At 40.1% G+C, this 26,367-nt stretch overlaps 1 protein-coding gene across 2 annotated transcripts in view; it reads left to right on the plus strand.

Annotated features, from left to right (window-relative positions):
- The first annotated feature begins 219 nt into the window (after positions 1 to 219).
- Positions 220 to 26,367, plus strand: part of ETFDH (electron transfer flavoprotein dehydrogenase) — an 80,591-nt gene continuing 54,443 nt past the window's right edge. The window contains exons 1-3 of one of the 2 annotated variants that reach the window (XM_033941428.1): positions 220 to 489; positions 6,261 to 6,404; positions 11,068 to 11,297. In XM_033941428.1, coding sequence (XP_033797319.1) covers positions 456 to 489; positions 6,261 to 6,404; positions 11,068 to 11,297 — 408 coding nt within the window. In that variant the 5' untranslated portion in view covers positions 220 to 455. The remainder of the gene's footprint in view (positions 490 to 6,260; positions 6,405 to 11,067; positions 11,298 to 26,367) is intronic. The other variant, XM_033941419.1, reaches the window with a different exon arrangement.

Consider the following 26,367-nt stretch of genomic DNA (forward strand, 5'->3'; position numbering starts at 1 on the left):
GGAGGAACCTTCTCATTAGGTCACTTGTCCCTAAAGATCGCTCAAGCACACATTCCCGCTAGGAAAGCGACCAACGGCTGCAGAAAACGTTTCACCCGCGTAGACCACGAGCTCCGCAACCCTAAGCGCAAGGCTAAACACGTTGCCTCTCCACGGTCCCAGCGTTCACGCCCTCGCCCTTCCACCAGCTGTGTGTACGTGTGGCGAGCGGTGCTGGGACTTGAAGTCTTCCGCTCGACAACAGCCCAGGGGAAGCAACGAGCGAAAGACTACGTCCCCCAGCGAGCAGCGGTGGGTGCGCAGGCGCAGGGCTTCCGTGGTGGATACAGCGCTGGGTTTGGGTGTCTGATGGTGTCGTTGTGAAGAGAAATCTTCCTATTGTAGCTGTTGTCCTTAGTAGCAGGGAGAGTCCTGTCCCAGTGCTCATTCGCTGAATTGCTGCCTAGGCGGGGGCCATGTGGATTCCGCTGTGGACATCTTCCTTACAAGGTGAAGTTTGCAAGCTTCGCCCGTACCTGCATTGCTGGGGTACCGGGAACCTCTCCGGGGCTTCACCTGCTCGGATAGGGGAGTTACGGTTGGGGGGGAGGGGGGGGGAGCAGGGCAGAGGGTTGCAGGAAACTTCAGGGTGAGGGGTCGTGCGGCTGCATCAGTGGCCTCTGCAGGCCAAGGGCTGATCTAGGGTAAAGGTCGTCAGGTTGTCTGCTAGAATTTTTTAGCTGAGGACGGAGCACTCTGTGGTTTGCTCTAGTCTACTTTTGTGTCCACTGCCCTGGTTGGATTTTTACCACTGTATTTTTTATCATTGTATTTTCACGTTTTTATATGTCAGTGTATAATAAATTATCTCCAGAACAGCTGTATCCACAGTTTTTTGTTTTCATCGGTGGATTGTTTTCACTGTGGATCATTGGGTCTCCCCATTTTTCTTTATTGTTAATCAAACGGAGCCTTTTGTGCAGATGAATCTTCCCTTGGTTGATCTATGAAAGATGTCACAGTTTGCAAAAGTTTTCTCTAGAAGAATTTGAGTCAATAAATCGGTGTGAGGCTAAGTCGCAGGAGGACGCAGCCTATTGTGCAGGTAGAACATAGCTTCTGATAATACAGAAGAGCAGCACAGTTCTATTAAAAATGTGTAAGCATAAGTAGCGTTTAGCAAACCTTGTAATAAATTAGTAACTATTCATATAATTTCATTTTTCAAAATTCCTCAGGTCTAAATATCTTTTGAGAGTGTCCTCATTTTTGTGGCACATTATTTTATGAATGAATTTTTGAACTCCTCTGAGGATAATAAGAACATTGTCAGATTGAGCTGTGTACAAGTAACTGTTTTATTTTTTCAGTTGTCTTAATGCACCAGCCCTCAACATAAGAATGATGGGGAGTGTCAAACTCAGAAACATACTACCCTCTCTAGGTATAGTGAAAGAGTTTTCTCAATATTCAAGGTGCTCAGATTTAGAAATAGGTTTTTGAAAATTATAAATTGAGTCACAAGGTGAAACTCCATAAAGCTAATCCAGAGTACAGTGGTTAACAATCAGGCTGCACTCTTTTTACTTCATAAACAATGTTCATATGCTACTGAAAAGGCATGAGGCAAAACCCCTTTTCTTTGCAATAATTATTTTTTTAAATAAAAAGTTGTGGAAAAAAAGTTGTAAATCTCAGAGGCAATTTTGACTTTGTGATGCACATTTAAACTTATAAAAGTTACATTAAAGATGTAACATTACAGAAAGAGTCAACGTGTGAAGGACAAGATTGTAGAAATAGTAGAAAAGAAGGCATTTGGAAATATCCAGTCCTTAAGGATACCTCCAATGAAAACTTTGAGGGTGGCCTGGTAGGGATGGATGTCATTGACACACACTCGGCTGCAGTGTTTCAGTCTCGCATAAGAAGATAATTTGGTGGCTCCTTTTCAGCTTACTTAGATCCAAATGGTCCCAACTTGAAAATTAATGAAGACTGGATCCACAGTTGCAAAGACACAAGGGAATAGCCGGAGATGCACTGGCATCTATAGCATTGCACCAAGAAGAAACTTGAGCAAACTGAAGAAGCCTTTTATATTCTATATTTCTTTGACAAGGACATTTTGGGCCCCTTTTACAAAGCCACAGTAGCGATTTATCCGTGACAAATAATAATAATAATAATAACTTTATTCTTGTATCCCGCAATACCATGGAAGTTCAATGCGGTTAACAATAGAAGAGACTGTACATTTACAGCGATGATACATATATACAGCGATGTTCCATGTTAAAGCGGTGGTACATTTACAGTGATGTTAAATGTGAGGCAATGAAAAGGCAGGGCAATTAGATAAAACAGAGCTTGAGAAAGAGAGGCCATAGTGGCTTGGGAGGGGGGCGTAGTCAGAGGGAATGGAGGCATGTCGAGGTCAGGAGGGTGCAGGGAAGGGGGGAAGGCAGCGTTAGCGGAATTTGTCGAAGAGGTAGGTTTTTAGTGACTTCCTGAACAGGTGGTAGGGCGGGGAGTTGGAGATGAGGGCGGTAAGGCAATTGTTCCATTTGCCCGCTTGGAATGCTAGGGTTCTATCAGTGAATCTCTTGTAGAGGCAGCCTTTTAGGGAGGGAAAGGTGAATAGGTGGGCGTTTCGTGTGCGAGAGGGGCCTGCTATTTCAAGGTGCTCAGACAAGTAGATTGGGGAAGATCCTGTTAGAGTTTTGAAACAGAGGCAGGCGAACTTAAAGATGATCCTTGCCTCTACTGGGAGCCAATGGAGTTTGGTGTAGTAGGGGCTAACATGGTCGTATTTTTTGAGATCATAGATGAGGCGGACGGCCGCATTTTGGACTGTTCTAAGACGTTTGATGGTATTTTTATAGGATCCCAGGTAAATAATGTTGCAGTAGTCTAATATGCTTAATACCAGAGATTGGACGAGTAGACGGAAGGCTTGGTGGTCGAAGTAGCGTTTGATGGTGCGCAGTTTCCAGAGGGTACAGAAGCATTTTTTCACCTGGGCACTGGTATGGTCATCGAAGGTTAGGGTGCGGTCCAGGATGACTCCAAGGATTTTTATGGTGGGTAAGATAGGGTAATCTAGCCCATTCAATCTGAGGGAAGTGTTTGTTAATTTGTGGTTGGGACTCGCTAGGAAGATTTTGGTTTTTTCAGAGTTCAGTTTTAATTTGAGTTTTGAGGTCCACAGTTCTAACTTGGTGAGGATAGATGCGATGAGTTTTTTTCCGTTTCTAGAGTGAGTGAGGTAATGGGAACAATGATGGTGATGTCATCTGCATATATGAACGATTTTAGGTTAGAGTTTGCTAGGCTTCGTGCCAGAGGGGTCAAGTAAATATTGAATAGGGAGGGGGATAGGGGAGAGCCTTGTGGGACTCCACAAGGGTTACGCCAGTGGTGGGAGAAGGCTCCATTACTGTGGACCTGGTAGGTACGGTTGGTTAGGAAGCCTGTGAACCAATCTATTACCTGACCGGAGATGCCGATGGAGTCAAGGCAGTTGAGCATAATGTCGTGGTCGACCAGGTCGAAGGCACTACTCAAATCGAATTGAAGTATCAGGGCGCTTTTACCCAGTGAGAACAGGTGGAGGAGGTAATTTGTCAGGGCAGCTAGGACGGTTTCGGTGCTATGATTTGGGCGGAAACCGGACTGGGAGTCATGAAGAATATTGAACTTGTCGAGGTAATTCGTAAGGTTGTTGTTGACAAGACCTTCCATGAGTTTTTGGAAGAGTGGTATGTTGGCGATGGGTCTGTAGTTGGTGATGGAAGAGATTGGCTCCTTGGGTTGTTTAGGGATAGGGGAAATGAGGATGTGTCCAAGTTCGGACGGGAAGTGTCCAGTGGACAGGCATAGAGATACCCAATTGAAGAGTTCTGCTTTGAATGATGGGGGGGCGCATTTCATGATGGTGGGAGGGCAAGTGTCTAATAGGCAGTTGGAATTGGCGTATTTAGAATAAAGTTCGAGGAATAGATTCCAGTCAGGATTTACAAAGGAGGTCCAGGACATGTCGGCTATTGAACCTTCTGTGTCTGCTGCGCGTAGGTTGAGTGGGGGATCGGGGCTGTGAGCTGAAAGAGACAGTTTTAGAGTGTGGATTTTGTTCGCGAAGTGGTCGGCTAGAGTGATTGCGGAGGGAGGGAGGTCGGAGGTGGGGCGTTTGTGAGAGTCTGTGTCGAATAGGGAGTTAACTAGTCTAAAAAGTGCTTTGCTGTTTAGAGAAGGGGAGTTTATTAGTTGGGAGTAGTGTTTACTGCGCTTATCGATGATCTGTTTTTTGTATTCTTTGACTTTCAGTCGCCAGGTAAGTCTGTCTAAATCAGTCCCTGATTTACGCCAGATTCTTTCATGTTTCCGGACTTCTCGTTTTATGGTCAGGAGGTCCGCGTCAAACCAGCTGTTTGAGGGGCGAAGAGTTTTCGAGCGAAGTTTAAGAGGGACAGTGGTGTTAAGAACCTGGTCGCTAAATTTTTCCCAATTTAGGTGAAAGTTGGGGTCTACGTCGGAGTCGGAGATGAGAGTGTAGTGTGACCAGAAGTCTGCTGGATTAAGATGTTCTCTTGTCCAGATGAATACACCAAAGCCAATAGGAATTGAATAGGCTTCGGTGCATTTGCTGCAGGGGAATCGCTGCCACAGCTTTCTAAAAGGAGCCTTTTGCACAAGGAAATGTGTTGCATAATATACATGTTGCTGTGTACTGCAACAAATTTACTTGAATTTACTGTATAAATTTTGCTGGTTTATTTGCTGGTAAAATGCTGAACATAGATTGTGTTCTTTTTTTATTTAAAAAAATAGTCTTATTGGTCTTTTAATATTCTGACAGTCATAACACATTTCATTTCCAATTTTTATTTTGTTCCTTTGTATTTGAAATCTGTCTCCTATTTAAATGCTTCCTCGGTTGCATGCAGACTGGGAGAAATTGCAGATGGACTTGCGAGACTAGAAGACTGGGTATCCAAACTGCGGGTGAAAAAATATGGACAACTTGAAAATGATGCACATTGAGAACAATGACCCCAGTTAAAGCTACATGATACTACGCTCCAGATATTTTCCCCCACTGCAGCTAGGTGGAGAGAATAGCATACCTTTAATCATGATTAAAATTTTAATCAAAATGCTGCCCTAATATTTAAACAAAAGATTTTTTTTTAGACATCTGTAAAAAAAGAACTGTCAGAATTGAGTGCAAAGGACATTAATCTTTTGCCACTGTGAGTAGCTGCTATCTTTTGTTAATGTCTATTACTAATTAGTCAAAAAGTAGAAAACTGTACCCATATTAATGAAAAATGACTTGCAAATTTACATATGCCAAATGAACTAAATGAAAACTAAGCTGAGGAAAAGGCTTATTGGAGGCTTTTATGGGCTTTCCAAGCCTCAGGATAGCCATTCTGGATCCAGAAGAGGAATATGGGTCCCAAGATGAGCCTGGGAAATCCATAATGTTACAAGTCATTTCAGTTCCCCAGATAAGCGTTTAGAGACAGATTTCATTGCTCTCACTGAGGAAGAAACCTGCTTTTCTGTTTAATGTAAATGTAATGTAATGTAATTTATTTCTTATATACCGCTACATCCGTTAGGTTCTAAGCGGTTTACAGAAAATATACATTAAGATTAGAAATAAGAAAGGTACTTGAAAAATTCCCTTACTGTCCCGAAGGCTCACAATCTAACTCTGTAGCAAGTTACAGAGCAAACAGAGCCAATCACTCATGTAGGTCCATTTGTTGCCAGCAAACTTGAATATGTAATAATAGGAAGAGTAGCCTAGTGGTTAGAGCTGCAGCCTCAGCACCCTGAGTTTGTGGTTTCAAGCCCAGTGCTGAACCCTGGGCAAGTCACTTAACCTTCCATTGCCCCAGGTACTTAAGGTAGATCGTGAGCCCACTGGGACAGACAGAGAAAAATGCTTGAGTACCTAAATGTAAAAACCTCTTAGACAATCTAACGAGCAGGGATTGTCTCTTACATGGTTAATATACAGCGCTAAAGAAATAAGTAGTAGTATATAAGTAACAAATAAACTTGGAAACTTAGAGGAAAGAGCGAACAGGTGCAAAATATTTCTGTCTCTAAATGGATGCATTCCTGCCACAGGGGTTTCTTGGTGTTAGAAGCACAAAACCAGTTTGTGGGAAGGTAGACTACCCTTATGTGTATATACAGTAGACTAGAAATATAGTAACTGTGCTTTCAGCTGTACTGTTACAACTTACTGATGTTTCTTTGTACAGCACATCGATGCTTGTGTTCCCTGAAGTCAGCAAAGAAATGTGTGTCCTCTCTGTATGTTGCAAGATGGGCCTCCACTTCTTCAGTGCCTCGCATCACAACACATTATTCAGTCTATCCCCGGGACCAAGACAACCGGTGGGCAGGTGAGGACCCCAGCTGGCCTTAAAATGAGTAACAACTTAAAGTTATAATCTTTACTATACAGAAATATACCTTCAATTCAAGATCAATTATTATAGGTAAATGACCTTCTGCAGTATAGCCTACAAGATCTGTTGGCTAATACTGACTCTTGAAGGAGTTTGCCAACTTCTTCATTAGGTCGATAATTTTCTTCTATCCTGCTTATCTGCTAAGCGAGTAACAAATTATAACAAACATAAAATAAAATAAACTCCATACATTCATCAATACATATTAATTAAATCTGCTTCTTTTCAACATGCCATCTTCTAATAGTCAATCTGCATATTAAAAAAATATTCTGACATCTGCTGATTTAAATTATCAGTTCTGAAATGCCCTTATAAATAAATATGTCGTTAGAGATTTTTTAAAAGATTTAAAATCTGCACATAATCTTACTCCCTTCCTTTGCTAATGTGTAGCGCGGGTTTTAGTGCTGGCAGCGGCGGTAAAATCCGTGCTACGCGTTAGTAAAATTGGGGGTTAGTGTCCCTTTCATTGAGTTCCATAACCTCGGGCCCGCCAAGGATGCTGCTGCCTTACATGTTTTCTTATACTGTACATTCAGAGTATTCTCCAAAGTTAGTCGCATGGTAGCTTATGATCGCAAATTTCAATTTGGAATATATTTTCTTAGAATTTGAATCAAATATCATGGTGCCTCTCCATAGAGCACATAGTAACAGTAAATGACGTCAGATAAAAAGATCTGAACGGTCCATCCAGTCTACCCATAAGCTATACCCATTAAAAAATATGATGTTTGAAAGTTGAAATTTTGTACTCGATTTGAAATTCAATAGGCAACCAGTGTAATTTTTTTTAAATAGAGGTGATGTGATCATATTTTGATACTCCAGTAATTAACCTCGCAGCTGTATTCTGTATTACCTCTAAGGCAGGGGTGCCCAACGCGTCGATCACGATCGACTGGTAGCTCAGGAAGGCAACATGAGTCGATCCCAGAGCCCATCCCGGGCTCTGTGATAGACTCGTGTTGCCGTCCCGATCTACCGGGCCTATCAGCCTTCCTCTCCCCGACGTCAAAGACGCTGACGCCAGGCATTAGGCTGTTTTTGTCATTTCGGGGGGGGGGGGGCGTGGTGGCGTGGCGGCGGCAGCAGCAATAGCTTGAAAAAGAAATCATCCTGGCCTGGGTCGGTGTCATAATCCGGAACTTCTACCTCTTCCAGCAGCCCTCTCCCTTCTACCTGCTTCCGGCCACACCCCCTGCTCCGCGGCTCTCTTCGGCAACTCAGCAGCAGCGATCGACACAAGCTTCTGACGTCGGGGCCTACCCTCTGCGAGTCCCGCTTGTTTCAACTTCCTTTTTCCACAAAGGCGGGACTCGTAGAGGGAAGACCTCGATATCGGCAGCTTGTCTTGATCACCGCTGCTGACGAGTTGCTTAAGAGAGCCGCGGAGCAGGGGGGTTTTGCCAGGTGCAGGTAGAAGAGAGAGGGCCAGATGCAGGACTCGTGGGTGAGGGAGGAGAAGAGAGAGAGAAAGAGAGAGGGGAGGGAAACAAAAGGAAATATTTCATACTGGGCTGGGCTGGAGTGGAGGGAGGGTGGAAAGATTCTGGCTACAGGGTGCAGTAACAAAGGAAAAGGGGGGAAAGCTGAAAATGGAGATAGTGACACAAAGAAGAGAAAGGGTAAGCAGGACCTACTGAATAAGGATAGAGATATAGAGGGGACATGAAGAGGAGGTGAAATAGAGACATAGAAGTAATGCTGAAAAAAGGGGGGGAGATAAAGACATTGAAAGGGTAAATGGTGAACATGGGGTAAAGACAAGGACAGAGACAAATGAAGATTCTGGAAAAGTGTTGAGATAGGGATATAGGTGAGATGGACACAAAGAAGGGTGATGCTGGAAAATAGGTGGAATAGTAATTCTGACAGACACAGAAGGGAAATGCTGGATCAAGGAGAGATGGGGCTCAGGCTGGATGGAATGAGGAGAAATGCCTTGTTGGCCCGGAACTTCCTCTCCTATGTCAGAATTGACATCAGGGAGCGGAATGCTGGTCAGCGCGATGCTTCTGCAGGAAAAGCTTGGGACGGCGGAGGCTTGGGGGCTGCAAACCGAAGTTACGGATCTGACTTGCCGACTTCCCTTACCTACATTGTTCTAACACGCCAGAGGCTGTTCACCTTGGAGACCTGCTGCGGATATGGGTACGGCCCGGCGCGAGATTTACACCCTCTCCCCCGGATTTTCAAGGGCCGGCGAGAGCTCACCGGACGCCGCCGGAACCGCGACGCTTTCCAAGGCTCGGGCCCCTCTCTCGGGGCGAACCCATTCCAGGGCGCCCTGCCCTTCACAAAGAAAAGAGAACTCTCCCCGGGGCTCCCGCCGGCTTCTCCGGGATCGGTCGCGTTACCGCACTGGACGCCTCGCGGTGGCAGCAAACCGAGTGGCTTGGGGGAGGGCACGGAGAAAGAAAGAAAGGGGGCAGACAGGGAGACAGAAAGAAGGGGGAACAGGGAGACAGAAAGAAAAAGTTGGGGGAGAGAATGAGGTCTGGAGGAGAGGAAACATACAGGAGGCTGAAAGAAAGGAAGAAAGATTGGATGCACAGTCAGAAGAAGAATGCAACCAGAGACTCATGAAATCACCAAACAGCAAAGGTAGGAAAAATGATTTTATTTTCAATTTAGTGATCAAAATGTGTTGGTTTTGAGAATTTATATCTGCTGTCTATATTTTGCACTATGGCTTCCTTTTACTAAACCGCAATAGCGTTTTTTAGCGCAGGGAGCCTATGAGCATTGAGAGCAGCACGAGGCATTCAGCGTAACTCCCTGTGCTAAAACCTACTATTGTGGTTTAGTAAAAAGGGAGGGGGTGTATTTGTCTATTTTTGTATTTTGTTACTGAGGTGACATTGCATAGAGTCATCTGCCGTGACCTCTTTGAAAAAACCCGGAATATGAATAATTAACATTTTCTCTGCCTTTCAGTGTGCTTTGTGTTTATTTTTTAATTTTATTGTTGGTAGATCGTTTTGACTTAGTCATTATAAAAGTAGCTCGCAAGCCCATAAAGTGTGGGCACCCCTGCTCTAAGGCATGAATCCTCATTCTCATAATGCCTAAAAATAATGAATTAAAAAATCCAGTTTGCTTATAACAAGGGTTTGGACCACAATTAGGAAGTCTTAATGCTGATAACATTGGTCTGACTCTTGACAGAACTCTCATTTGCATAAATGTTCCCCTAATCACATGCAAAATGTGATTTTTTTTTTTTAATGAAAATCTTTTTCTTTTTTTTAACTCATTCTTATTTATTTTAAAAGTTTCTAGTCCGCTTATCAACTAGGCGGATTACAAGTTCACTTACATAATGTAAAAGACACTTAAAAAGATGCAAACTCGAACATCTATGCACAATTGAAAATCATGTAAAATATCAATGCCCCAGATCAATTTGCCACAACACTGCGACTCACTTATGACTGTCAAAATTTAACCTAAACAGACAATCACCACTCAGACCATACTCCACAATCCAAAGGGAATTCTGACTCCACTTCCTCAATATGAGTCAGCGGTATTGGAAATCTTTATTGTTCCCCACATTTGGAAAGTGTTAAATTTATATTTTTTTAAATTATTTTTCTTATATAAATAGTTTTATCCAAAAGTTTTATAACTTAGTTATATTTAAATCTATATTTAAATATAACTAAGTTATAAAACTTTTGGATAAAACTATTTATATAAGAAAAATAATTTAAAAAAATATAAATTTAACACTTTCCAAATGTGGGGAATAATGAAGATTTCCAATACCGCTGACTCATATTGAGGAAGTGGAGTCAGAATTCCCTTTGGATTGTGGAGTATGGTCTGAGTGGTGATTGTCTGTCCAGATCAATTTGGTCATTATGAAAGAACTGCCAATATCTTCTTAAATACACTTATCTTTTTCAAATGAGTAGTTTGGAGATGTTTTCACCTCCAACATGAATCCATGTTTTGCTGAAATAGCTGAGTCATGCTCAGTAGTTTCTGTCCTTATTCAAACTGCTCGAGACTGTCAGTTATAACCCATAGCTGGCTTCAACAAAGGGAAGGGAAGGACAGGACGGGATTGTTTGGCTGTTGTATCCTGCTGTCCACGGAGAACACCTGTTACAGGTATGCATTGCTTTCTCCATTAGACAAAGAGGATGTACAACAGCCGCACGTGGAGGTTCACAAGCTGAGGGTTGTATAATGTGATTTGTAAACCTGTAACCCGATATGAGGACGAGGAGGCAAGCTGAAGCCATTAAACAGTAGCAGAATTTATTGTAGCATTAGCAAATGAACAATTAGAAAATGAGTATTTATACAGAATAGGGTTTAGGCAGAATTTTCACTTATGTGCATATTTGTGTATAAATGCCATTATTCTAAACATTTATGTGCTTAATTGGCATGCAGATGTTAGCACCTGTGTTTAATTTGTATAGATTCAGTCTTCACTGAAGGTTCCCAGTTCATGCTTCACACCAAGCTTCCTCGAGTGGAAGAGATTTCTGTGTGGTTCTACAATTGGGATATCTCAGATCATTTGGTCATATCTATTTTTTCTAACCCCTTCCATTTCTGTTTTCTTCCACAGAGGTGAATATGGAGAGATTTGCAGAAGAGGCTGATGTGGTGGTTGTTGGCGCTGGCCCCGCTGGTTTATCAGTAGCCATTCGCATTAAGCAGTTGGCTGCAGAACACAATAAAGAAGTCCGTGTCTGTCTATTGGAGAAAGCTGCTCAAATTGGAGCGCACACACTCTCAGGAGCTTGTATTGAGTCACGGGCTTTGGAAGAACTTTTCCCAGACTGGAAAGAACGAGGGGTATGAACAGTTTAAAAATCCTTACTCTGACTTTCTAGGCCAGGGGTACTCAATGCCTGGACCACAATTCAGACCACAGTCGATTCTTGTGGACTGTGGCTGAAACTTAATTTCAAAAACATATCAGCAAAATCTATATTATCTTTATTATAAAAACTGAGTTTTATTCCACAAAATAAATTTCAAACTGAATTTAGACCTACCTAAAACGGATTACTTATTGATGATAGGCCAAAAAGCTGACAGATAAATACACAATTTTTTTGATGTGGTCATCTTTGGGTGGTTGTAGCAGCCATATGGTCCAGTGCTGTGGTTAAAAACAACATTAAAAAAATGTTTCACAGCATCAAGAACTTAAAAATGATTCCACGTATGTGCAGCATCAGAAAATCTCCTCATAGATGATACCTGCATTGAAAGATATCACTTCTGTTACTGATACTAAGAGCTCCTCTTACGAAGGCGCGCTATCGGTTTTAGCGTGCGCTAGATGCTAACGCCTCCATAGAGCTGGCGTTAGTATTTTCCGTGTAGCAAAGGGTTAGCACGCGCGCCTCATTGTAGCTAGCACACCTTTGTAAAAGGAGCCCTAAGACGCAATGGTTAGGTAGGCCAGTTAATATTGTGGACCGCAAAAAAAATCAGCAGTCAAAAAAGTGGATGGCTTGATAAGCTTGAGTACCCCTATTCTAGGCTATTATTACCTGAATGTAACCCATCTTGACCTACCAATGAAAAGGCATAAACTAAATCTAATTCTGTTTTGATTATTGTATTTGCTATTGATTGCTTCTGAAAATAGATTGTGTTTGATCAGTTTTTGATACTGTTGATGTATTATTATTTTCATGTTGTAAGCTGCCTCAAGTCCTATTTTTGGGAAAGGAACCAGACTATAAAAAGGTCAACTTTATGTAACAGTAAATGCAATATGGCCCTGTATTAGCTTTTAAGAATTGTCTTCACCACAGCTCTTCACATGTTTAAAATTGTAGGTGGGAAGGTTTTGTGATATAAACGAACAGATATGTAGCTCATTACAAACAGGAATATGTCCAGCTACTATGAGAGAAATTATTTGTACTCCAATCATGAAAATTCAAAAGAATCTAGTACACTTAGGGCTCCTTTACAAAGCCGTGATAGCGGGGTTAATGCGCGTGACTTTTCATCACGCGCTATCCCCTGCACTGGCCAAAAACTACCGCCTGCTCAAGAGGAGGCAGTAGCGGCTAGCGTGTCCGGCGGTTTAGCGCACGCTATTATATGCGTTAAACCGCTAAGCGCGCCTTTGTACTTCTAACTATAAAACAATTGCTTCAGTTCCTTTTTTTTTTATAATTAAAATCACGGAAGGCATTGTAGCCAGTCATCTGGGACTATTTTAGACCAGTATAATATATTATACAGTGCGTAGTCAGGATTCCATTCAGGTTACTTTACATAGATGGTGGTGGGCTCTCTCTGGGATACAATTAGAGTTTTAAATAATGACAGTAAATCATTTCTGATAATGCAATTTGATCTTTCCACAGTTTTTGATTTAATTGATCACACTGTTCTGTTATAGACTTTGGAAAGTTTAGAAATTCTAATATTTTGAACTGGTATAAAGGCTTTTTAATTAGAAGTTACAGAGTCTGAATGAACGAAGAATTTTCATCAAGGTGGACAAATTTATGTGGGGTTCCCTGTTTTCACCCATTTAGTTGAAAAGGATAGAGCTCTTCAATTTGGAAAAGATACGGCTGAGGGGAGATTTGATTGAAGTCTACAAAATCCTGAGTGGAGTAGAACGGGTACAAGTGGATCGATTTTTCACTCCGTCAAAAATTACAAAAACTAGGGGACACTCGATGAAGTTACAGGGAAATACTTTTAAAACCAATAAGAGGAAATATTTTTTCGCTTAGAGAATAGTTCAGCTCTGGAATAGTGTAACTGGTTTTTAGAAAGGTTTGGACAAGTTCCTGGGGGAAAAGTCCATAGTCTGCTATTGAGAAAGATATGGGGAAGCCACTGCTTGCCCTGGATCAGTAGCATGGAATATTGCTACTCCTTGGGTTTTGGCCAGGTACTAGGGACCTGGATTGGCCACCATGAGAACGGGCTACTGGGCTTGATGAACCATTGGTCTTACCCATTCAGGCTAGTCTTATGTTCTTATGAATGTTTATTGTTCTTCTTTGGTTTTCATGTTTTCCACTCCCTCCGGGGTGTCCACTCTTTTACAAATTTGAAACCTAAATGGGAACTTCTTTCTCTCTTTTGCCATTGAAAATTAGTTGAGCAATTTAACAGTATGTTCTTTTTCAAGCTCTTTTTCAAAATAAGTCATACACAGTGATGGGGCGGTGGGTTTGGCTATAGGAGCTAACGCTCTTGGTCAAATTTCACAATTCTGAGTGTATGTGAATACTTTACTTACTTTATAAGCCAGACATATATTTTGCTTATTTGTATACTGAGAAGTCTTATCCAGTTATCCAGTATTACTTTGACTTCTTTGCCCGTTAAGCTACGATAACACACACCCTCTACTATATTCAGTGTGACTTGATCATCTGCAAAAAGACATGGGGAAACCACTGCTTGCCTTGCGATTGATAAATGGAATATTGCTGCTATTTTGGGGTTCTGTCAGGTACTTTTGACCGGAATGGCCATTGTTGGAAACAGGATACTTGGCTAGATGGACCATTGGTCTGACCCAGTATGGTTATTCTTACGTTCTTTTCAGAAATTCAGATCTTAGAGATTCTTTTTGACAATACATTATCCCTCAATCCTGATACAAACTTATTTTTAAAAATCTTTCTTACTTATGAGAAAATTATGCCAGATATGTACATTTTTTTAGGGAGAATTATTTGTTGTTGAAGGTCCAGGGTTGTTGTTTTTTTCTTTTTTTCACAAATTGATTAGTGTAACATCTTTTTATTACTTGCTGGGTATGTTTTGTTCAAAATTCAACATAGTCTGGCTCCATCACATATGTAATGTTTTGGTTTTTTTTTTTTAACCTCAGATTAAAAAAATACCCATTCCTTGAACATTATTTTACTTTTCCAAATCCAAGCCATTAATCAATTCTTCTTTTGCATATCAAGCAGCAAAATTATGAGAACTACCTAATCAAATCAGGTCCATCCCTGATTACACTGCACAACAATTTTTTGGTTAAGTCTTGATTCCTGAAAAGTTTTTGGTGATTATGACAGGTACCAACTTGGTATGCTCAAATATGGTTTTGGTTTTACTGCATCACGTAAGAACTATGAGAAATAGACATTTTTATGTTTACTGACAATAAAATATATAGTCAAGTTTACGTTTCGCACAAGCGACTAAATGAAACAGAATTAAAAGTGTTTTGCTCCCGAGTTTCTTTTATATTCAGTGTCTGGTGCATCACGTTGTAGCATCCAACAATAGTCGGCAAGCATTGACGGATTCCAATTGCCCTGGTATCGTTTCTCCATCGTAGCTATGTCTTGATGAAACCTTTCACCGTGCTCGTCACTCACAGCACCGAGATTTGCGGGGAAGAAGTCCAAGTGTGAATGGAGGAAATGAATCTTGAGTGACATATTGCACTTCATTCTCTTGTATGCTTTGAGAAGTTTGTCTACCAGCTGAATGTAGTTTGGGGCTCTGTAATTGCCCAGAAAATTGTCAACAACGTCTTTCAAGGCTTTCCAGCCAATTTTTTCCGGCCCAACTAACAGATCTTCAAATCGCTTGTCACTCATAACATGTCTGATCTGGGGGCCAACAAAAATACCCTCTTTGATCTTGGCATCAGTTATTCTTGGGAACATCTGTCTTAAATAACGAAAACCTTCCCCTTCCTTGTTCATTGCTTTCACAAAATTCTTCATGAGTCCCAGTTTAATGTGAAGAGGAGGCAAAAATATCTTTGTCGGGTCAACAAGCGATTCATGTGCTACATTTTTCTGTCCTGGAACTAACTTTTTACGGAGTGGCCAGTTCTTTCTAGAATAGTGCGACTCTCTGTCTCGGCTGTCCCATTCGCAGATGAAACAGCAGTACTTTGTATAGCCAAGCTGCAGTCCTAGTAACAGAGCAACGACTTTGAGGTCTCCACAGATATTCCAGTTATACCTGGTATACTGGACATACTTTAGTAACATTTCCATATTCTCATATGTTTCTTTCATATGTGCTGCATAGCCAACAGGTACTGAAGGATAAACGTTGCCATTGTGCAACAGAACAGCTTTCAGGCTTAACATTGACGAATCAATGAAAAGACGCCACTCTTCCGGGTTGTGATCACAACCAAAGACCGAGAACAATCCTTCAATGTCACAACAGAAACAGAGACTGTCGACTTGTGCAAAAAATTTGGTTATATCATGATGCCGGTCTCGAAACACAGAAATTTTCGTACCTGGTGATAGCAAACACCATTCCTGCAGTCTCGAACCTAGCAGCTCAGCTTTTGCTTTTGACAGACCCAAATCTCTGACCAAATCGTTCAATTCGGACTGTGTTATCAGATGTGGATCGCCTGATGAGGATGGTTCAAAATCCGGGTCAATGTCACTGTTAGAACCCTGCACTGCAGTTTCTTCATCTGGTTCGTCTAAGGTCCAATCCTCTGGTGGTTTCGGAACTGGAAGACTGTCATCATGTGGCATGGGTCTCATTGCTGAAGGCAGATTAGGATATTCAATTGACTTCTTGTTTTTGGCAGAGAAACCAGACACATTAGTCAAACAGAAATAACAGTCCGTCACATGGTCTTTCTGTTCTCGCCATATCATCGGAACAGCAAATGGCATCGTCTTTCGAGTACCTCTGAGCCAGGCTCTCAGACTAACAGCACATGTCGCACAGCAAATGTGAGGCGCCCATTGCTTGTCTTGATCACCTATTTTGCAGCCAAAATACAGATGATAGGCTTTCTTTACAAGGGCAGTCATCGAACGTCTCTGAGGCGTAAGTGTATATTCCCCACAGATATAGCAGAATGTGTCGCGGCTGTTACGACACCGACGAGACATATTGCCCGACACCAAAACGTCTATAGCATCAAGCTTACTTACTGTTATATTGCTACAGCTACTATACTACTATACTTTACTATACTGATACTATATACACACACGGACTATCTATATTAACCAAATGAGCAGGATCGGTGTATGGAAGCCACCATTATAGCATGGTGAGACAGCGCAAGCTCGTTCAGACCTGCCCAGACATGCCCAGGATGTCATCTTCCATAAAACAGCTTCCAACCTGGCTAGATTTTATGCATGGACATACCCAGGCGGCACAAACCGTTGTTGATAAGACACTTATGGGAGAAAAAATTGTTTGCATCCAAATATAAGAAAAAATCACGACAAAATTGAAGATTTCTCTGAAATGGTACGTGATGGGTAATTTTTGATGTAATATTCATGATCAGCACCCAAAATTCTATAAGAAACACCCAGCAGTGTTCAGGAAGCAAAAACTTTGTTGTGCAGTGTTATAGCTCATTTAGGAAACAACTAAAAATCATTTTATTTCAAAAAGTTAAAATGAGACTTTTTATTATTCTTTCATCACTTTTGACTAATCATTGTTATCATTATTTATATGTATATTGTAATGCTTGGCTAGTTTGCTCATTGTGATCCGATTTGAACTTTCTTGAGGTATAGGTAGAATATAAGAATTGCTGCCATGTTATGCTATCCCAAGATTGAAGAATGCTCTAGTCTATTCTATAATATGTGAAACAGTACAGTTTTCATACAGCATCATTGTAATGTAATGGTTTTAAATCATTTTGTCATCCTGTACCCCCCTCCCCAGAACAAAAATAATGGATATGTTTATTCAAATTTGATATACCGTTGAATCTTACAGAGTTCTCAGCAGTTTGCATATCTTCTACATCAAACATTTTCCCATACTGTACTGGTAGTTTGAATCTGTCAGTTTTAATGGTCTTTTAATTTCAGCTTAGTGATGCAGCCAGCCCTCATAAAGATCTTTTTATGATATCCATTGTAAGAAAGATTCAGCCCTTCTGTATCCCACTCACTAAATTTAATTAAAGCTCCATTTACATTGCACATTTACCTATAAGGTTCAATATAGATCATAATAACATAATCCAGCTTAAGTTAGATACTGGGAACACACATAGCCAGAAGTATACATAACTACTTCAAGCTAAAAATTTAACAATTTAAATACTGCTTAAATAGAATTTAGTTTTAGTCAACTATTTTAATAAACATTTTAAAGTGTTTCTTAAATATTCCCGTTTTTTTCCAGCCTAATATCTGTTAGCAAAGCATTTCAAATCTTTGCAGATTAATAAGGGGTCGTTAGAGAATGGGCATGTTTGTATTAGAGAATGACACGGGGACAAATTTTTCCCCGTCCCCATGGGAATTCATTTTCCCATCCCGACCCCGCGAATTCTTTTCTTGTCCCTGCCCCATTCCTGCAAGCTCCATTCTCATCTGCACAAGCCTCAAACACTTTAAAATCATAAGTGTTTGAGGCTTGTGAGGCTAAGGCAGAGCTTACAGGAATGGGGCAGGGACAAGGAAAGCGACACAACTCATGGGGATGGGGAAATTGAATTCCTGTGGGGACGGAGAAAAATATGTCCACATGTATCTAATACCATCAATTTGTATTTGTATCTAATACCATCAATAGATGGGTAATTTAGCTTTAATTGACAATTTGAATGAAGACTTTTTCAGAGGAAGAAAATGAGAGCATCAATGTGAATGGCAAAGGCACAGAACCATGAATATTAATATAGACAACTGATGTTTCTTTAGGAAGCTAATGCAGTTGTCTTAAGAACGGCATTGCTCTTTTCCATTTGTTTGCCCAACAGATCAATCTAGCTTCAGTATTTTTCAGTGTCTGCAGTTGCCTACATAACATTCTTGAACAAATAATATAAAATAAATTACAGTAACCCAGTTTATTTATTAATTTATTTATTATATATTTTATTAGCGTTTGTTACATAAATAACAAAAGATCAGGAAAAGATTTAAAAAATACAGTTCAAAGAAACAACTTAAAATTCAAATTAAGACTTACACCAAGTCCACATTAACAAGGGACACTCAATGCAGAAAGTGAAAATTTTGTATAGGTAACAATATATAATCATCCTTTACATTCAAATGACCAAATCCAATATGTCCTTAAACTTCTTCAACAACTACATTAGTATCTGAAACTTTTAATGAAACCTTATCAATCAAAAAATTCTCCAATTGTGACGGGTCCACAAAAACAAATTTATCAGCTTTATAGTTAACGAGACACAAGGGAATTTAAAAAAGAAAGTAACTCCCACCGCTATAACTTTAGGTTTAAGCTATAGAAACTGTTTTCTTCTATGTTATGTCTCTCTGGACACATCAGGAAAAATCATTAGTTGTCCGAAAAACAGCTTGTTTATTCACAAAATAGAACTTAAGTATCAGTTGTTTTTCAATTTCTGATTTAAATGTTACCAACAAGGTTGCTCGTTTTGTAATCACATCCTTAGTAGGTTCTAGAAACTGGGAGATATTTAAACTATCAGGGGACACAATCTTATCCAATTCTCCTTCTTCACCAGTTTCTTTAGTACTCCTGGGGACGTAATATAAGTTATCAGGTATAAATAGTTCCACCTGGTTATATTGTAAAACATCCCTCATATACATCTTCAGGAGTTCCAAAAGTGCCAAGTAATGTTATATAGGGAAATTAAGAAACCTAAGATTTCTTGCTCTTGCCAAATTCTCCATCTTTTCCATTTGATTATGTAAAAATAAGTTATCTTTAATATTAGACATAGCATTTTTTTGTAAAACATCCACAGAATTATCTACTTTATCTAGTCTAGCAGTCAATGAAGACATCTGATTTTGTTGTTCGTTTACTTTAACCGTTATATCAGATGAAAACTGACAAAGTTTTGTAACCGTACTTTGTAATGAAGACTCTATTCTATTAACAACCAACCAGACATCATTAAGAGAAATTACTTTGTCCTTAGGTATAGAGTCTTGACTTGATTCCATTACCATGCAGACAGGAATCAAAGTTTTCATTCCCTCAGAAGATATATTTGTTTGTTGTGTATCCTTACTCACAATTGGTACCGATATTTGTACAGGAGGTGTGACTGTCTCCTCTTCAGGAGCAGGAACAGAACTCCCTGTTGAATTCATAACTGGTTGAAGAGGTGGGGACGGTTCGCCTGAGGGGAGAGAGGCAGTAAGAGGAGATGGAACCACCTTATTTCTCAACATTGGTGATGTTAAAGGCTGGAGATGGTGATCTGTTGGTCCTGATAAAGGCAAAGATGACACTATTTTTGCCTTTTTTTTCCCCATATCGGTGAGAAATTACTCTCCTGCCCTCTGCTCCTCTTGGGCTATGCCCCTTTGGACTCACGGCCGCGTTCCACGGCACAAGATTTTTTTAAAGAGGCTGGCAAGGACCTCTGCTCAGCTGTGCTGGAAGTGGCTGCGGGGGTGCCTGCAAGGATGTTGGTGCTCTGGCAATAGCGGCTCCACTCGTTCGCAGCACAAGATCTTTTTAAAGAGGTCGGCAAGGATCTCTGCTCAGCTGTGCTGGAAGTGGCTGCAGGGCTGCCTGCAAGGATGTTGGTGCTCTGGCAATAGCAGCCTAGTTTATTAATTATAAAGGCATGGACTATTAAACTGAAATGGGTAAAAGAGAAGTATTTTCATATTCTGTGCAACTGCCTCAGTTTCCAGCAAATCTACTTGGTCAATTTAGCAACATAATACGCAAAATTCAACATAGGATCAAATATCCTCCCCCCCAACCCGATGTACAACTACACGATGGGGGGGAAGATATTGAGAGAAGGCAACCTAGAAAAGGACTTGGGGGTTTTGGTGGATATAACAATGAAACCGGCGGCACAATGTGCAGCAGCCTCGAAAAAGGCGAACAGAATGTTGGGAATTATCAAAAAAGGTATCACTACCAGAACCAAGGAAGTTATCCTCCCGCTGTATAGGGCGATGGTGTGACCCCATCTGGAGTACTGCGTTCAGTACTGGTCGCCGTACCTTAAGAAGGATATGGCGATACTCGAGAGGGTCCAGAGAAAAGCAACAAAAATGATAAAGGACATGGAAAACCTTTCATATGCTGAGAGGCTGGAGAAGCTGGGGCTCTTTTCCCTGGAAAAGCGGAGACTTAGAGGGGATATGAAAGAAACTTATAAGATCATGAAGGGTATAGAGAAGGTAGACAGGGACAGATTCTTCAGACTGGCGGGGGCAACAAAAACAAGAGGGCACTCAAAAAACTTGTAGGGAGATAGGTTCAGAACAAATGCTAGGAAGTTCTTCTTCACTCAGAGGGTGGTGGACACCTGGAATGCGCTTCCAGAGGAGGTGGTAGAGCAGAGTATGACTTTGGGTTTCAAAATGGGATTGGACAAGTTCCTGAGGGAAAAGGGGATTGAGGGATACAATTAGAGGGTTACTATACAGTAATACATCACTTACAGGTCATTGACCTGAGGGGCCGCCGCATGAGTGGACTGCTGGGCATGATGGACCTATGGTCTGACTCGGCAGAGGCAGTGCTTAAGTGCTTATGAGATGCCAAGCATTTTCAACGTTGTTTCAATTTTGAAGCACACATTCGTTAAAGGGAGTACATTATCTATAAGTGCTTATTTGTGTCCAAAGTCCCTAGCCAGATCACATGTCCAGCCTTAATCTTTTGAGAATGTGGCAAGAACGAGATACAGTGACACAAGGGACTCTGACACTGGCTGTGGTGAAAATAGCATAAGAAACACAATATAGAATCAGATCACTGGTCCATCTAGCTCAGCCTCTTGTCTCTGATAGTGGCCAAATTGTTGCTTGGAAGAATTGCACAACTAATTTGTGGGGCATATATGGTTATGTATTCAGGAGACGCACACAGTAATAGCAATGAGGAATGTGAATGTGTAATGGAATTTATGTATCACTCAGTATTTAAGACAAGCTGCATCTTGTGACCCTGGACAAGTCACTTAATCCCCCATTGCCCCAGGTACATTAGATAGAGTGTGAGCCCACCAGGACAGCTAGGGAAAAGTGCTTGAGTACCTGATTGTAAACCACTTAGGCTATAAGTGGTATATAAATGCTAAAATATAAAAATTTCCTTAATTGGACCTGAATTATTTTTTCCTAAACTAATGATAAGAAGTTAGACAAGCTCTTTTATAGTAAAATAAAAGCTACATTTCTTTATATGCACGTATAGCAACCAAACATGAAAGCATAAATGATTTAAGATTACATACAATTATGAAGGACACAGAAAGATAAATGATACTTATTCTTGTTGGATAATTAGACAGAGTGAACACACTCAGTCCTAGCTAGGCCCAGATGTTAAGGGCTGTTACTAAAACCCACTAAAAATACAAGAGATGACAATACAACCTTATGAAGGTTTCTTCTCCAGTAGTGAGGAGTCCGTAGTCAGGAAAAAGGTACAGGCAAGCAGGACCTCAGATCACAGAACAGAGAAGGGGGCTGGTTGAAGACCTGAATAGATTGTATTTTAGATCCAGTGGAGTAACCAGTACATAGCTTGATGCTCAGTTGTCCCTTTTATGGCATTGTTTGTGGGGAAAAAGTACGCTCCTTCCAATGGTCTCAGCTTCGAAGACCATCCTCGGACCTTGTCTTTGAAGATAAGCAAGCTCCTCCCTGTGTTCTTACTTTTGAGAGAGAAGTTTGAAATTCAGGAAAGTCCCATCACTCTGAGAAAGTAGCTAAAGTCTTGCTGACAGCTGCTCCCATGGTACAGAACAAGGTTGTTCACATGACCAGCTCAGATGAGCACCTGAAGGTGAAGGTTCCCTGCTGGGCTATACCACACTCATTTCAAGCTTCCTCTCTGAAATAGGCAGGAAAGGTCAAGAATTCTGCTTCAAAGTATTGTCTGAGATATCTTGCAGGGATTGCAGCCATAATGTCATTTGCTGTGTAGGCATAGTTGTCATACTAAAACCCAGAAGAGACTCTCAGCTTGTTAAAAATGATCGATCTTTGTTAAATTTAGGTTATAAAATTTATACCAAAATATTGTGTGTTAGATTGGAGAAAGTTATTCAACCATTAATCCATGAAGATCAGGTTGGTTTCCTGAAGAGAAGGTATGGTTCTGATAACCCATGCCTCTTTTGCCATATTATCCACTCTGCCTAATCGGTTCCTTTTCTAGCTTAGCTGTTACTCTAGACGCCGAGAAGGCTTTTGATGGGATAGTGTGGAATTAATTATTTAAAGTACAGTCTCTTTTGGTTTTCCGGTTAATTTTATTCACATGCTTGGGATCTTATATACATCCCCAATGGCAAAAATTATGGCTAATGAAGAATTCTCTGAACAATTTACTCTTTGCCATGGTATGAGAAAGGGATGTCCCATATCATCCTTACTCTTCATCTTAGCCCTTGAACCCCTATTGATGGCTATCCGGCAAAATAAAAATATTAGGGGTTTCCAGTTTGGAGATTCTGAATTTAAACTCTCTGCTTATGCAGATGATGTTCTATTGTATTTAATAGAACCAGAAAAATCTTTATCTGAGTTAATTAATCCATCATCCATCATTTCTCTAGTTTTTCTGGTTATAAATTTAACTGGGATAAAACAGAACTCATGCCTTTTAATATTAATGACTTATCCTTGAAATGGGTTTCATCATCTATTAAATATCTAGGTGTTCTTTTCAACAGAGACATCACTACCTCTTTTAAATTAACATGTCCTTTGTTGTAACAAAAATTAAAGATGCTATTCACCCTTGGTCTCCTCTCAAATGATCTTGGTGGGGTCGATTGGACTCTTTGAAAATGATGATCATCCCCAAAGTTAGGTACCTCTTAAGTACGTTTCCCATACTATTTCCTCCAAGCTTTTACAAATCAGCTGGAAAACTCCTATCCACCTTTTTGTGGAATAATAAGCCCCTTAGAATTTCCTTGAATAAATTGAAATCTCCTGAATATAAAGTTGGAGTTAACTTCCCAGATCTACTTTTGTACCACAGGGTTTTTATACTGAGACAGGGTATTCAATGGATTCTACCAGATACTTGCTCTTAAAATCCCAGATGGTTAAATATTGAACATCAATCTCCTTAGCAAAGTTGACAGGTATGACCCTTTGTAGAAAAGGGAAAAATAATCCAATAATAAAGTGCACATATGATACTCTTAAATTTCCAGATTACAAACTTGAGGTACCTGTCTCTTAAGTTGTTTGATATCTCATTATGGAATAACCCTCTACTGTTGATTGGTAAAAAAAAAGATTTCTTGGCCCAATTGGCAAATAAAAGATATGGAATATTAATTCTTTTATTAATTCAGTCAATAAGCAGTGGAAAACTTTTTCTGAAGTTCAGACCTTATACAATTAAGAAAATGCTCAATTCTTTTCTTGGCTACAGCTAAGATCTGCATTAAATAAAAGTTGCATTTCCTTCAATGACCTACAAAACTCCTCAGATCTGTGGACTTTGGTACTAAAATCAGCACATTAGGGCATGAAGCTTCACAATTTTATAACTTTTTAAAAAATCTACACCTTTTGAGATTGAGAAATCTTCGCAGATGTTGAAATGAAGACCCAAACCTGACTATTCAGATTCCGAGTGGGATGCTCTATGTCTTTCTTTATATAAATCCTTCAAATCTGCCTCTATAACTCAATTTATGTATTTCCTTATGCATAGGTCCTTTTGGACTCCTTTGAAATTGCATCTTATAGATCTTTCACGTCCTAAAACCTGATGGACTTGTGGTACAAATATTGGCAATATTAGGCACTTTCTATTTGAATGTTACTATGTTTTTAAATTTAGGATAGATGTATGGTCCTTGATTTGTAAATTTTCAACATCTCTGAACCTATTACTTATAATGTAATCATTCTGAAAAGTAGATGCTTTAAATCCATCCCTGATGGCAATGCAGATTTACTGGATTCTTTACTTAGATCAGCTTTAAAACATAATTGTACTAGGGGCGTGGCTTATCGCGCACACTAATGGACGTGTGATCGCGACGCTCCTCTCAACTATGCAACAAATGATTAAAAATTCTCCCCTTCGAGTTGATATTTGAAAGAAAATTTAATACTGATCGGAAAAACTCATAGATTTTTATCAACTAAGAAAATTTGAAAACACTTTCTCTGCCGGTATTGAGAGAGACCTGAGGAGACAAGTAAGACCGTTGTTTTTTTTGCCGGCTTTTTCCTCTATACTAGGGCGGGCTGCTAAATATCTAAACTGACCAACGGAAAGGGAAAAAGTAAAAAGAGGCATTAATTTAGTTACAGGCTGGTGCCGATCAGTTCGAGAGCTGTGGCGGTTGGAAGTAGCCCTTTTCTGACGGTGCTGAGACGGAGCCTTGGGAGCGGAGAGTCAAAAGAAATCAGTTTCTCTTTCGCCGGTTTCATTTTCTATTATAGAGGTGACAATGAGAGTGAAAAACTGTGAAGAAAGACTATTTGGCATTGTATTGGCTAGCAACGGATTTCGGTTGAGGGCTAATGCCTATCAAAGATAAAAATATGACAGTTTGATGTAGCCCTCCTCCTCCGGTGTTAGAACAAAGCCTTGAAGATAAAAAAAAAAAAAGCCGGTTTTGTGCTGAAAGATATCAGTAACAACTAGGGAGAAATAAGCTGGAACGAAGTGATATTAAGATCTGAAAATAAATAATCTGAAGGAGGAAAGCCAACATAAAAGGTCTATTTCTATTTTTCCGGTTTTTTTTTGACAGTTTTTCTTTTGCTGAAGTGACGAGACATAAATGAGCAAGAAACTCACAGCGTGAATGAAACCAGCCTAATACTATGCCTTGCCAAACCTAAAATAAGACACTGAGAGAAGAAGAGCAAAAAAAAAAAAAAAATTTTTAAGAGTGCCGTTTATCTCAGTGCTGAAGAGATGCTGAGATTCCTGATGAGTTGAATGAATAAAAATCAAAAAGAGGCTAGAAGACCACGGTGAAATGACATTGAACTAGCCAACAACAGAAAAGAAAAGATATTGGCTTCCTCAATTTAAATAAATTTCAATGAAGGGCTGGTGCCTGTCAGTCTGAAGTTGAGGCAGATTGAAGTAGCCCTTCCTTGACGGTTTTGAAAAGAAACCTGAGGATAAAAATCTGATTTTATACTGTGTGACATCGGAAGAGAAAGAGTAAAAAAGAGAAAAACTGGTGAAAATTGTGCTAATTGAAACTACCCTCCAACGAAATTGGACAGGAATCCTGAAGGAAGGGTAAAAAAAAAAAAAGTTTGCTATTCCCTCAACAGTATAGTATTGAAGGTGGGCTATTATATAGTGTGGTGGACAGAAAAATTACTGAGCATAAGGATTGTGGAGAAGATAAAATCTGTAAAAATATAAAAATAGATTCAGAAATATGGCAAGTACCAGACAAAATAAAAATGAGGCTGGTATGTCAGCAAAAAGACAAAAGCAGGATCAAATTACACCAAGCAAGATCCCACTTCCTGCTGAAGAACCTGACATATTGAGTAAAGCAGAAGTTATGGAAGAACTAAGACAAATTAAACAAATGCTTAAGGAAACTGTAACCAATATGTCTGAAATGAAGGAAGAAATATTGAACATCCACAGACAAATGGAAGTTAATAATAAAAGAACAACGGTATTAGAATCTAAAATGGAGGTCATAGAAGGTGAAGCAAACAGATGCAAAAATGACAGTCTGGAATTGAATAAATTGAAAGATCAACTGGAAGACTATGAGAATCGAGGAAGAAGGAAAAATATTAAACTTTTTGGAATACAAGAAAATTTAGAAGGAAAAAATGCTATACATTTTCTAGAAAACTTAATTCCAAAAATATTACAACTGGATTTAAAACAACCACTGGAAATAGAAAGGGCTCATAGGATCCCAGCAAAAAATGTAGAAAATCAAGGCAGGCCAAGACCAATAATATTCAAAATGCTTAGGTACCAACAAGCATTAGAAATATTA

This window comes from Geotrypetes seraphini, chromosome 1 (genome assembly GCF_902459505.1).
Source record: "Geotrypetes seraphini chromosome 1, aGeoSer1.1, whole genome shotgun sequence".
NCBI classification, from domain to species: Eukaryota; Metazoa; Chordata; class Amphibia; order Gymnophiona; family Dermophiidae; genus Geotrypetes; species Geotrypetes seraphini.